The sequence below is a fragment of the Cyprinodon variegatus genome, unplaced genomic scaffold, assembly GCF_000732505.1.
Source record: "Cyprinodon variegatus isolate N-32 unplaced genomic scaffold, C_variegatus-1.0 Scaffold101, whole genome shotgun sequence".
Taxonomy (NCBI): domain Eukaryota; kingdom Metazoa; phylum Chordata; class Actinopteri; order Cyprinodontiformes; family Cyprinodontidae; genus Cyprinodon; species Cyprinodon variegatus.
Window position 1 is genome coordinate 1061480 of NW_015150554.1, and position 13261 is coordinate 1074740.

Consider the following 13261-nt stretch of genomic DNA (forward strand, 5'->3'; position numbering starts at 1 on the left):
ATCAATTTCGTGGAAAACTATTTTGTGTCCCCCTCCCTTTTTTAAAGTTTGACAATGAAGGAAACAAGCCAGAATCTGAGAGCTGAGCCTCTATTGAGCAATGGAGATTGTACTTTTTATGAGAACATGAAAAACGCTGACATGAGTTTCTACGATGGAGAATCAGAAGGTTCTGAGGAGTTTCTACTCTGCATGCTATTTTCTGTGCTCAGGCATAGGTACAAGGTGCTGAATTCGTCCCAATGTTTCTTTTTAACTATTAAAATTCAATTACATTTTTTTTTTAATCAAATATAATTTAGAGTACCTGCAAACGGTAGCAATCAAAATTCATTTGAGGAAAAAGGTATCAAAGCCAGTTCTGGAAAAATCTGCAAAAAAATTGTTTACCTTTGTGGAACCATAATTTTTTATTTTTACATTTGAAAATTTCTTGAATTAGTTTTTTTTTTATATATATAAAAAAGTCACCTTAAGATAAAATCTGTTAAAAGACTCAATTAAATTACAACCTTTTAATATGAGGACTGGAAGCTAATCCATTTTTCATATCGACCATAGGGTCGATCGAATGGATTAGCTTCCAGCTGCACTTTTTCACATGTGCAGCTATCCTGTTTCCATCAATCAGATGGGCGGGGCTTCCAAAGCAGTCAGCTGACATGAGGGAAGCGGTCATGTGATTCTCGCCACACATTGGTCACAACAGAGATGGCGGCTGCAATGACAGCAGATTCTGGGAGAGTTTGGGGGATTTTACTCCTTTTTGTTTGTAGTTCGTCTCAAAGTTTATTCAACGGAGGAGATTCTTACAAAAGGGAGGTAAGAAAATACAGAGAAGCCGAATATGTTTTAAATTTAGAGTATGGACGACAGGAAGTGAAAGTGTCCAATTAAAGTGCAACACTGACTAAAATGGCTTAGGGGTTTATTAGCAAATGTTTAACAGTTCTTATGCAGAATTAATGTTTTAGTTACTGTTAAGTTCTGGTATTGGCATAGGAGTTTTTCTGACAAAAATCTATAAAAAAACAACACTCCTGTGACCTGCTAAAGATAATTCTATCAATTATAAGTCTCGTTAGCAAACATATCCAGACCCTTTCTTCCTCCAATAGTTAAACTGTGTGGAAATCCTATTTTTTTCCTCAACACAAAAGCCTTTGTGTTGATAATTTATCAGTGCTCTTTGATCAATTTTTTTCTTCTTCTATGCTTTAGCTGACAGTGAAGTTGTACCCAAACACGAGCTCACCTCCCCCTGGTGGCGAACTGTTGCATGTTCGAGCTGTGGGAGGGAACGACACCCTGCACTTCCTGTTCTGCAGCCAGGGGGCGCCAACACTGCTGGTCGTGCACACCGACTCTCCCTCCTCAATCGTTGAGGTTTGAGCGACACTTTTTGCTGAGCATGAAAAACTTCAGAAACAGCAGTTATTATTGATTATTATGCGAATTAGCTTCTTGAACAGGAATATTCTACTTTGCGTAATTTCATCAAGATGGGTTAATGTAAGAAAAAGCACAAACTGTGGATCTTATTTAGCTTATCTTTACCAACGTAATAAATACAATTTTGCAGTCAGTTATTTTTTTTCTGAAATTACACCTTTGTTGACTAAGGCCAGGTTGCACCTTTTTTTCCCCCCTAACACATTTTTTCTTCTAAATTCTCCTATGGGGAGAATGGGGCCTATTAAGTCAGCATAACTTCACATTCCTTATTTTTTAAAAAAATATAATAATATCTTTATTGGTCCTATTTAATCAAAGTTCTTAAAAAATACGATTTTGGGCTTTCAAAAGCAATAAGCTACAATCAAATTTAACAGCAATAAATGTTTGAAATCAATCCCCTTTTTTTGAAGTTAAGATGTTTAAAATATAGTTTATGTATTTACCGAAATCTAGTTTCATTTTAATGATATTATTTTATTGCTATGCAGTGTCATAGAATGCTAGAAAATATGTCAAAAATACCTTGATATTATCTCGAAGCTGCAGAAAAAAAAAATAGTTTCTTTAAGCTGATTTAAATCATTCTTTTGGATAAAAATCAGAATGAATTAGTTTTTTACATGTCATCATTAATTTTCTTTGGGTATTAGGAAACCAACTTCAAAGAATAACAGTCTTAGGTTTTTATTTATTATTTTCAGATATTATTTTAAATGTTTAATTTATTTCTCGTTTTGTGCTTTAGGTAAACTGGCCTCAGTTTGTGGCTCGTAACACCAGCGGCAGCCTGAGGGTGGAGCCACAGAGCAGCATCCTGTACAGCACAGCTGTTGTCTTCAGCCGGGTCAGGAGCCTCTGCAAGAGTCCAATCTTAACCTTGTAGCACAAACCTGTCTGTGCGTTTGCTGGAAAACAGTTTTGTTGTGTCTCTCAGTTGTTGGAGTACGATGATGAAAACAACACAGCCGAGGGAACCTCTAACTTCTTCCCTCCTTACGAGCTGCAGGACTTCAGCTGGTCTCCCATGAACCTGTCAAAACCTACAGCTGTGATCTGTGGGTCTGCCCCACATGCCATCAACGGATCTCTGTGCTTTCAGGTCGGACCTTGAGATAAATCATTTCAAACAGCAATATTATAGTAGTGCTATTATTATATTATAATATAGATATAATGTTATTCTGTTCTTTTTTAGACTCAAAATGCAAGGGCAAAATTAAGAACTCATTTATATTAAGATTTTGTGAAAACAAGGTGATAATTATCTGATACTATTTACTATCTTGTAATCGTGCATTAGTTAAGCTAAGATTAGCTAAGTAGAGAATTTAGAGAGAATTCTCATTATGAATATTCAGGTGCGTAATATTATTGCTTTGTTATATCTTTTTAGCCTAAATTAAATTTAGGAAATTGTTTATTTTTTAGCTATATCATGCTACTGTGATGAAGTTAACAGCATAGGGGAGGATTTTCCCTAATTTTTTGAAAAGACCAGTCCTCTCCAATAAAAAAAAAAATAAATAAATAAATTAAAAAAAAAGCATATGCACAACTCTGAGAGGGAATGTCTATTAAACGCATTAGAGAGCGTGCACGAGTCCCATTTCTCCTCGCGCACGTCTCTGTTTAAAAGTTGCTTTTTATATCGCTCATAACAAGCTTACTTTCCAAAAGAAGATTTGCAATTTTTCTACTATGTCAGACTCACCAAAGTAACTGAAAATGGCGACGAACACATAGGACCGCCTTAAGTAAACATATCACCAGAATAATTGACAATTAGAGGACCACTTATTTTGATGATCCACCTGGAAAACGAACATCCTCCACTATACCTTTAAACTTTGAACAAAGAAGGTCATAAGAATGATAGCTGCTGCTTACTGTTACTAAAATCTCATAATTGTGCTAAAGCAACTCATAGGATTCAAGTGATGGTATATTTAAACTATATGAAATAAATAGGATTCCATCCCATAATAATATTTGATTCAGACAAAAATCATTATTCATCTCAGGATTATGCATCTTCTACCATTGCTGCCTCTTACTTCTTCTTTTGTTATCTCATCAGTAGGGGATCATCTTTCCTTGGTATAAAATGGCTATTGCCAATTAATAAGATAACATCTTATTATTGGATGCTCCTTGCATAGTACTATAAAATAATTATGGCAAGCCACGATTATGTAATATCATTAAATTATCTCATAATTTTTCCCTTAGATATCTCATAACATAATGATAATGATTTATCTTTTTGACTTTGCCATCTCATAATCATAAGGTGACTACAAATAAAGGGTCTTTATAAACATGGCTTATAAGAATAATGACCTGATCATTCTGATGTATAATCTGATGGATTTAATTTGTCAAATTTATTATTAAAATGTTCTTTTGAGCAAGTTGATAAACCCACCTGTTCTTATGTTCCCCAGCCTTTCTCCTTACGTAAACTTGGCTATCTCACAACTTCCACGGATCTCAGATAAAATTATGCAGTAGTGTCTGATATCTAATTTCTTCTTATTAGAAAGAAGCTGGCAGTGATTTTCCATCAGGCATGAAATGAATAAACATCTTTGTTTTCCAGTTGACTGTGTTCGGCTCAGAAGGGCGACCCGAGCTTTGGCCCCGCCTTCTTCATTCTCCTAACTCCTCCCAGGTGGAGGTGTGGCTTGATGGCCTGCTGCCTCGCTCCAACACATCCAGGTTCGTGTTGGAGCTGCAGGCAGTGGGCGGAGCTTTTCCGCTGAGCAAAGTGGATGTTCGCCAGTTCATTGATGATGAATACACGCCTTCAATATTCAAGGTAATGATGAAGCAAAATGTCATAAAATCTAAAGGAACAATACAAACATTTTGTTTTTATAATGTTATTGCTTTTTTTCTTTTTTACTTAATCTTTTTCACTAGCTCTGACGCTGTTAGAGAAGTTTTACCTTTAAAGGTATCTTGGAAGATGTTCTTTTTTTCCTGGTGGAAAGTAAGCTAGTATAAGGATGCAAACAGCAACTGGGAAAGGGTCTCCTGCACTTGTTTAGCAGGCGTTCCCTTTTGGGAGCAGGTACAGGGTTGTACATGTGCATTTCTTTTTAAATTGAAGAGGGCGAGTCTTTTTAAAAATTTGCAAACATCCTCCACTTTACTTTTAACACAGGCATGTCCAAAGTCGAACCTCGAGGACCGCAGGTTTTAGAGGTTTCTCTGCTTCACCACAGCTGATTCTGATAATTGCAGTTCAGCAAAAGGCTGTTAATCAGCTGTTAATGAAAATCAGCTGTGCTGAAGCACGGTTTGCAGATGGCTGCCTTAATGAATTCTGTTTTAATGGAGATTTTCCTGTTTTAGTTGAATCAAAGTGAACCATCCCTTCTCCAGCTGCCTAACTCTGTGCTGTTTTGACCCTTCAGGTGTCTCAGTGGGTTTCCTCAGCGAACAACGGCTCAGACATCCTGGGTTTTGTCCAGTGGAAGCCTGTGGCATACCGGAGGCCCCGTCCGGCTCTAGAGGATGCGACGCCGTGCCGCCACTCCGAGCCGCAACCGTGGACCGGTAACAAGACGACGGACTCATCAGCTCTGATCAAAGCTTTTTATTCTGATCCCAGAGCTGTGGGAATGAACGTGAGCTTCGGCATCGCAGGAGAACCTTTCTACAACAGCACCATGTTCCTCAGCTGGTCGGTTCATCTCTTTGTTCTCGGCTGTTAGACGTTAGCGTTCAATCAGAAATTGTGCGTTAAATCCTCATGCCCTGTCTCCCTCAGGACGATGCTGGTGGGCGTTGGCTCTCCTCCTGTCGACTCGTTCTCTCCCTTGGTGATCGGCATCATGGCGGCAGGTTTGGGGATTCCCTTCGTCCTCCTGCTGGTCGGTGGAGTTTGCGTCTTCATAATGAAGAGGAGGGATACCTCTGATGCAGCCTACCAACCAATCAACTGACAACTCAGTCAGTGAGGAGCTGAGAAACACTTTTTATTTCAAGTGAAGTCACTGATGGCTCAGCCAATCAGGAATCAGTTTATTTTACAAAGGTAAACCTCATTTTCTCAGGTTGAAGGTTTAGTCTTTAGGTGATGGATAACTGATTAGTCATTAGATTCATTTAGAAACAAACAATCTTTTTAAATTAGAAGGATTTATAACATTTATTGTATATAAAAGAATTTCAATGTTTTTTTTAAAATGTATAAATATTTCATAGGATTTTGAGATTTTAGAGCAAATGATTTATTGTCCAGAAGGCTGCTGATTGCACAACACAGGTATTTATTTTATTTCTTTTGTTTTGTTATAAAACTAGAGGAAATGTTACATTACTAAACTCAGATAAATTTTAAGAACAGCTAAACAGTCTGTTGTTGGTTTGAGGCGGAACATCCCAGAAATTTATGTAAATATGGGACTTAAAAATATTTAACCAATCAGGATTCAGCGTGAGCTCTCAGGGTTTATTGTAAACATAACAACAAGCATGTTTTGGACTTTAACAGAATCATTTTAATCTTTTTTGTATTCACAACTTTAAACGGTTCATGCAATCTTTTTTTTTCTTTTTTCTGAGAAGCTGCTGAGCAGTATAATCTTCAAAAGATTTTACTTCAATAAAATGTTAAATGTGTTTGTCTGTTTTGGAGCATTTTTCTAAGCTGTAAAGGAGATGTGTGAGTTTGGATCATTAGGTTTATTTGGTTTTTGTAAAATTCAGGATTTATTAAAACCTGCGAAAGCTATTAGATTTTTTTTTCAGGTCTAAATAAATGTGGAAAAATGCAGTTGTTTTCACATTTATATTTTATTCACATCAACACTTGATTTTATTATTTTTTTTAAACATTCTACCCATAAATGATGGCAGTTTCTCACATACTGATTAAATGTGCACAATTAAGCATAAAAGGCAATAAAGGCTTTACTAACTGTTCCATCTCCAGGAAGACATGAAATCAGATTGAACTGTTTAATCGCTATTTTTAAGATATTTGACAATGTAAGTTCTGTTCGTTATAAACTTTGTTTAAATGATCTTCATTCAGACTCCAATTCGACTACATTTGGAGGAAGATTTTTAGATTTAGAGAAATTCCAGATGTAGAAATACAGTTGATCAGTTAGTCCAGTGAAATGGACCCGTTAGGGTAATGAATTAAAAAAAAAAAAAAAAAATAATTAAAAAATGATTGCATATAAACTTAAAAAAACTGGCATGAAGATGAATCTAAACATCCCAGCTACCATAACACAAATTGTCAATTTAGCTCTTAAAAGGCCCACAGCACAACACGTCTCCACCATGCAAAAGGGTGAATAAGTGCTATTCCACATATTCTTTCCTTTGTTCCAAAGCCATCTTTGCACCACTTTAGAAATTTGAATAAGTCATAACTCAGGATAAGTTTGGGGATAAAATAAATCCCCACATAACCAGAATTTTCCATTTCAGAAATTCAGATAGCCGTTATCCCGCAACAAATTAATCCAGCAAGGTGTCAGGATTTTGTGAAATTGTCCTAAATCTGTTGCTATTCTGATCCGAGGTCAGACACAAGACCAGCATCAAAAATGTGTTTGTGTCTTAATCCAGGAGCCTGTAGATGTTGGAGAGTAAATGCTCAACACGCTCCACACAAAAAGATGCATTCTTAATGTGGATATTTTTTTTAATGTCACTGTTTTCACCAAAAGCAATAATTAATCTCAAACTTTCAGCCACAGAAAAATCACATGGCCAAATGAGGACCAGTTCTTTCTGCTGCACATTTTTATGCTGAAGGCAAACTGCCAGAGATAAAGCATTCAATTTGCAATACAGCTCAGATGGCCACTAGACTGATCACTATTTCTGCAAAGTGTCCTCCTCCTTGGGGAGAGAGGAGGGTTTCCCTTCCTCATGTCCAGGAATCAGGGACCCCAGACTGGGGTTAAAGCCCTTATGAAATCTTTTTCTCTTCACTATTTAATAAATTAGGTTTTATTCAAAAAGATCCAAAACCTTCAGAAGGAAATCTGAATTGAGCATCATACAGATTTGAAGTGTTTCATTGTTAAAAATCCACATGATGGGTGAAAGGACAATAATCCACAGAACTGCATGTGTCATTGAAGGCAAGAATATGTATGTTGAGATTTCAAGCAACATCTACTCACAGGTTTTTGGGTTTCCAGGCAAAGTAGTGTAAAGAATTGAGCTGCTTAAGATGGCTGCACGTTGGAGTCGCTTTGCTAGCTTACCTCTGATATTCTTTTTTAAGAGAACTTGAATTCCTCCATTTTTGGATCAGTTTCTTTTTCTGATGTTTTTTTTTGCCTCCATTGATGAAAGCTGTGAAACTTGAGGCATTTTTCATGTATATCTTTGTCCTTTTTGAATACTTATGATGCACAGCAAACTTTTTTCCACACACGGGAGCAGCTTTTTAACGTCTCTAAAATAACATCTCTGAAATAATACTTAACATCTGCTAGTACTGCTGAGTTGAAAAGGAAGCGCCTGGCATGCAGGGCAGGAACTAGGAGAAGAGAGAGGAAGAAGAAATTTAAACAATTTCTTCCATCGATCATCATGCGCAATATGAGATCTTTAGGAAACAAGTTAGAAGAACTCTAAGCTCTAGCAAGGATCCAGCCAGAAAATCGACAATGCAGCATTATGTGTTTTACTGAAACAAGGCTGCAGGATCACATCTCAGACTTAAGCGTCTCTCTGCCAGGTTTTCTGATCATATGAGCAGACAGATTTAAAGAAGACTGGGAAATTCAAAGGAGGCGGGTTGGCAGTGTTGGCGAACAGCTGATGGTGTCATCAGGACACGTTACTGTGAAGATCTCTCGCTGCAGCCCAGATGTGTTCAGATCTGTTAGTAACACTTCTTTGTTTTCTCCTGTGCATTTAATACAATTCAGCCTGACTTACTTTAGAAGCTTTAGAAGACTCAGCTGGAGACATCAACAATGGCCTGGATCAAAGACTACCTGACAAAAAGACCAGTTTTTCAAACTGAAGAACAGCTGTGTAATCAAGTAGTCAGCAGCACAGGAGCAACACATGGAGCAGTACTTTCTGCATTCATTTTTACTCCATACACCTCCGACTTCCAGAACCAGACAGAGTGATGTCATCTATAGAAATACCCAGATGACTCTGCAATCATTGGGCCGATCAAAGATGGCGAAGAAGCTAAATGCAGATATCTAGTGATCATCTGATCCCAACTGTCGAGATGATTGTAGATTTAAGAAGAAATAGGAACAAGTTGAATCCTGTTAGAAGTGGAGGTGGTTAAGGAGTAGAAATACCTTAGTGTTCACTTGATCAAACTAGACTGGAGAAGCAACTGTTAAGGTGCCTACAACACTCCAAACAGGGAGGGACAGAAAAAATATCAATTTCAGCTGCATGTTTGCTTATTAAGTCATAAAAAAGTGTTCGATAAGCAGTTATTTTAATGTAGACATTTTCTGACTGGAAAAGATCAGAATCAACTCACTTTAAGTGGCTTAAAAAAATATGTGTGTCATCTATTTATACCGCATGGAAACAAGATACTGGATTAAAAATTAAGCATTCCTACTAGAAAAGGAAAATAACTTAAAAACAAAGTATGACTCTACTAATTTGATGATTAGCAGTGGTATTCTTTGTTGACCAGCTCTTCCTCCTCTATTCATAAACCCACAAAGTAGGGTGACTACAGATCTCTCCAGGCTCATGCTACCAGATTTCTCTGTTCTAGGAAGATTTTTGGAAAAAATAATAAAATATCTGAAAATACTTTTAAAACCCCCCAAATTCCATTTTTCCAGGCTGCATAATTACCTTCAGAATGACTTTAATGCTAAATGAATCCGTTCACTCAGTTTTAAGTTTCTCTTTAGTTTATTTCATCAGAAACTTTAGAGAGAAACAAAAGGTCCAACATAAACCTACTATTTACAACCAAAACATAAGAACGAGGCTGAAACACTCTGAAACAGGAGCATAAAATCAAAACAATTGCTCTGGGTTTTTTTTGTTTTTTTATACGTATTTTAAAGCACCAGCCAATAAGATCAGAAATGTGAATCAATCGGGGAAAGAATGGGTAGATATTATCTGTTCGATCCTTTTCAGATCAGTTGTTAACGCCTAAATTCTCCACAGCAGGGCTCCATCACATCCTGCAAGTCCAGATTAGACATTATCAGACCCCCAGTTTATTTCAAACTATAAAAACGCCAAAGTTAACCATGAAATTTAGGAAAATATTTCCATAGTGGGCAAGCAGGACAGAAGATAAAGACATGTGAATAAAGAGGGATGCAAAAGAGGAATGAAAGGAATAAAAATAGGGGGGCAGAATGGATGAGGAAGGAAGGAAGGAAGGAAGACAAAAAGAGAGACATGAGAGAATAAAGAAACAATGAAGAACAGATCCAAGGAGAGGTAAAAAAGGAAGGACAGATAAAGATTTAGAAGGGAATATAAACATTTTCTTTAATTCCTCTGCTTTTGAAGCCTTGAAAATACTGACACCAAATTCCAGACTTTCCCAGGCAGCGTAGGAACCCTGCTATACGGCTCAGAACTGAGATCCAGTCATATCATCCAACACGGATGTAAAGCAAATCCAGACCACACCATGGATCCAAAGTATAAATCACCAACAGGAAGTGAAGCTGAATGACTTCAGAAGCAGCTGCTGCATTCTCCTGTTGTGATGTCATTTCCAGAGTCCATTTTTGGAAAACGCCGTGTGACTTTAGAGGCGTCAGTCAGTTTATGACATCAAGAGAAAATTTTCAGCCGCTGCTTCTGAAGTTAGTCAGTTTCACTTCTTTTTAGTTTGATCCTCACTCGCTTCAAGTTCTGTCTTTATTCTCAGGTCCAGAACTTCTCCTTCCTGATTTCTGTATAAACTCTGTACACTAAAATATATAATCTACAGTTTGCATTGTGTGTCAGGACATTTCATCATCCTGCTTTTAGTTTTTTCTCCAGTTTTAAAAGAGAAACGATGGCTGGTGAAGAGGAAAAACTTCACAGACTTAGAGCAGCTCCACAGAAAACGTCCAACAGCTCGGTTCCTCTGCCGCTTCGTCTTTAGTCCCGACTGATCTGGCAAAACCTTCCAATGCGGGTCAGTTTTAAAATACTGCCACAGGATTTTAAAAGCCCAACAAGCTCTTCTTCTTAGATGGATTCGATCTGCCTGCGGACCTTTTCAGATGCAAGGCGATCCAGCCAGCGCTGACGGATGACCACCAGAACAGCGAAGATAACCGTCAGCGCCAACGTGGCGGCCTCAAACTTCCAGAAGAGGTGTTCCTCCATCAGGGCAGAACGACAGCTGAAAGGAAAAGGACAGATCGAATGCATGGTGTCCAAACATAGGGAGATCCCAGAATCCCCAGCCTTTACCTAAAAAACTAAATATTGACATTTAACCAAATTTATGGTGCATATTTCTACAGAGGCCATGATTTTATTATGGGGCCTGTCTGAAAACAGGAAAACGAAGGAAGGACGTGAAGAAAAAAGGACGGTGATAAGGGACAGAATAAGTAATTTTCAGTCTCCAGGAAGTCTTCACCTCTTATACTCCTCTCTGCTGGTCTTGGTGCAGTTCACCCTCTCCACATATCCCGTCTGTGTGCAGGCTGACTGCGTCTTCTAAAAAAAACACACACAATCGAGACATTATCAATGTCAGCAGTGATTCTCCCCATCAGCTCATTATCTTAGATATGGTTCCTGCATGGATCCATGTTCAGAAGTCGTGTTTCTGTACAAAAACTAAAGCCTGACCTCCTTGGGAGACAGATTCTCCCAAAAAGTTTACTGACTGAAAACACATAAAAAAAATACTTCAATTAAAATAGAAAATAATCAATTATTTCCACTTCTTCCAAAATAATCTAATTTGAATACGCAGAACATAAGTGGCAGTGATGTTTTTCTCTGTGCTCCATTCGGTAAGAAAATTGATCATCCCAGCATGTTGAAGGACTATAGATTTTAGTAACAACATGATAGAAAACGTTTAAAAACGTGACACCTGGGAGAAAATTGTTTTATTTGGAAACTGAAAACTTGTTTTCCCATTTCACCATTATGTAACTGCATTCCTGATAAAGGGTCCCCTGTAACAGATTATTAATATTTAATGCTACAAGGACTCAAAGATGTAGAACAAATGGTGTAATACCAATGTCAGCTGCTAAAAACTAATTATATTAGTATTTGAAATTCAATCTAGAATTTAAAGATTAAAGATAAAATACTGAATAAAAGTAAAACTCTTCAAGCCTCACTATCTTAAAGAGGGGGTGAAAATTGATTTTTAAATAAAGTCTTTCTGTGGATAAAAAACAAGCTAAACACACTTACAGCGTTGAAGTCGCTGCAGCGATTACATTCCTCCAGAACCACAAAGTTCTCCAACAGCCAGCAGGGGGTGACAGCAGGCTTCACTGCAGACACAGAAGAAGAGGCTGTCAGATACACCACACCTGGAAAGGTTAAAGCTAATGAGGGCGGCGAGTTAGAAGCAGCTAAGACGTACCTGTTGTCTTCTCCTCACTCAGCAGAGCTGCTCCAAACACTCTGAAAAACAAATCAAAAACCATTAACTATCCAAAATAAATAATAAAAAAAAAAACTTGGCAAAGTTTCGTCTCCATCAGCTCCATCTGCTATCAAGTTTCAGAGGCTTTTAAAAACATGACTGTAAAAATTAGCATAATTTCCAGGCTGTTAATTCTGGAAAAGGACAGAGTTCTAAAAACTTTTTAAACATGGATCCAAAGAGCAACAACCATATAGAATGGAAGCAAACAAGGAAAGGTATGGATTCACCGATGGATTGCACAAACAAACAAAAGATAGAAATATTTCATTTTTTTACATTTATTCAAAATAAATAAATAAATAAATAAACTACTTTTCTAGCTTTTGGGCCAGTCTGGGAGAAAAAAAAATCAATTAACAGAGTTTTAGCTGTATATGAACTAAAATAATAATAATCTGATTCAGTGAAACCAAAGCAACCTCTTGTTTCAGGTCAGAAACTGACCTGAGCGAGACCAGACCCCAGAACAGAGCTTGGAGGAGGAGGACTCGAGGTCGACAGCAAGCGACTGGGATCCGACAGTCGCTCTCCATCAGTCTTCCTCTCCAGCTGGAAGGCGACAGCACAGCCACTCTGTCTCTCTGCTACTGGTTACTGACCAGTAACCCACTGGTTCTGCAGCAGGCACAGGCTTACTCTAGGATGACTTTGCCGTCTGTGCTGCTTACATCGTACTCCGATAAAAGTGAGTGAATTAAGGCGACAGACTGCTGAGACCTGAGAGATGAAAAAAAGAAAAACTTTCAGTATAATTTGGAGCAACTTTGGGTATGAGTCACTGAAAAGTAATGTTTAAAACTAAACCAACTGAAAAAAAACTCTAAAACCCTACTAACCCTGAAAACTTAATTGCACTGTCACTGTTTTTATGGAATCTTTTATGTTTTTTTTAAACAGCCTTCACTCTTTTCTGACCAAAATCTAGCATCACCTCAGTTATACTCGTGTATAATAGGAAAACTTTGCAAGCCCATCTATTTTTTCGAGTTGCTATCATATATAATATTCATATATGCAACTTATCCAAGTTCTTGTCAAACATTAAACCCATCCACTGTTTGTAAACAAAGAGGGCTGCACTCAGTCTGGTAATGGAAGTATATCAGCTTAGAGATGTCCCGATCCAGGTTTTTGCACTTCCGATCCGATACCGATATTGTTTTTGGACTTCCGATCCGATACCGATAT

At 37.6% G+C, this 13261-nt stretch overlaps 2 protein-coding genes across 2 annotated transcripts in view; one reads left to right on the forward strand and one right to left on the reverse strand.

Moving 5' to 3' along the window:
• The first annotated feature begins 692 nt into the window (after nt 1-692).
• On the forward strand, nt 693-6194 carry glmp (glycosylated lysosomal membrane protein). The gene is made up of 7 exons (XM_015374381.1): nt 693-822; nt 1222-1386; nt 2204-2302; nt 2393-2557; nt 4058-4276; nt 4878-5146; nt 5234-6194. Exons 1-7 carry the CDS (start codon nt 712-714, stop codon nt 5406-5408), a joined length of 1203 nt encoding a protein of 400 aa, XP_015229867.1. The 5' UTR covers nt 693-711; the 3' UTR covers nt 5409-6194.
• Nucleotides 6195-9478: 3284 nt separating this feature from the next.
• Nucleotides 9479-13261, reverse strand: part of jtb (jumping translocation breakpoint) — a 6297-nt gene continuing 2514 nt past the window's right edge. The window contains exons 2-6 of the mRNA XM_015374384.1: nt 12518-12790; nt 12008-12048; nt 11833-11915; nt 11036-11115; nt 9479-10792 (exon numbers count right to left, since the gene is read on the reverse strand). Coding sequence (XP_015229870.1) covers nt 10636-10792; nt 11036-11115; nt 11833-11915; nt 12008-12048; nt 12518-12606 — 450 coding nt within the window. The 5' untranslated portion in view covers nt 12607-12790 and the 3' untranslated portion in view covers nt 9479-10635. The remainder of the gene's footprint in view (nt 10793-11035; nt 11116-11832; nt 11916-12007; nt 12049-12517; nt 12791-13261) is intronic.

Excerpts from the sequence above, each read along its gene's own strand:
- glmp (XM_015374381.1), top strand. The coding sequence starts at position 712 with ATGGCGGCTGCAATGACAGCAGATTCTGGGAGAGTTTGGGGGATTTTA. Across the intron at positions 823-1,221 it reads GAGATTCTTACAAAAGGGAG|CTGACAGTGAAGTTGTACCC; the intron begins GTAAGAAAATAC and ends TCTATGCTTTAG. Across the intron at positions 4,277-4,877 it reads ACACGCCTTCAATATTCAAG|GTGTCTCAGTGGGTTTCCTC; the intron begins GTAATGATGAAG and ends TTGACCCTTCAG.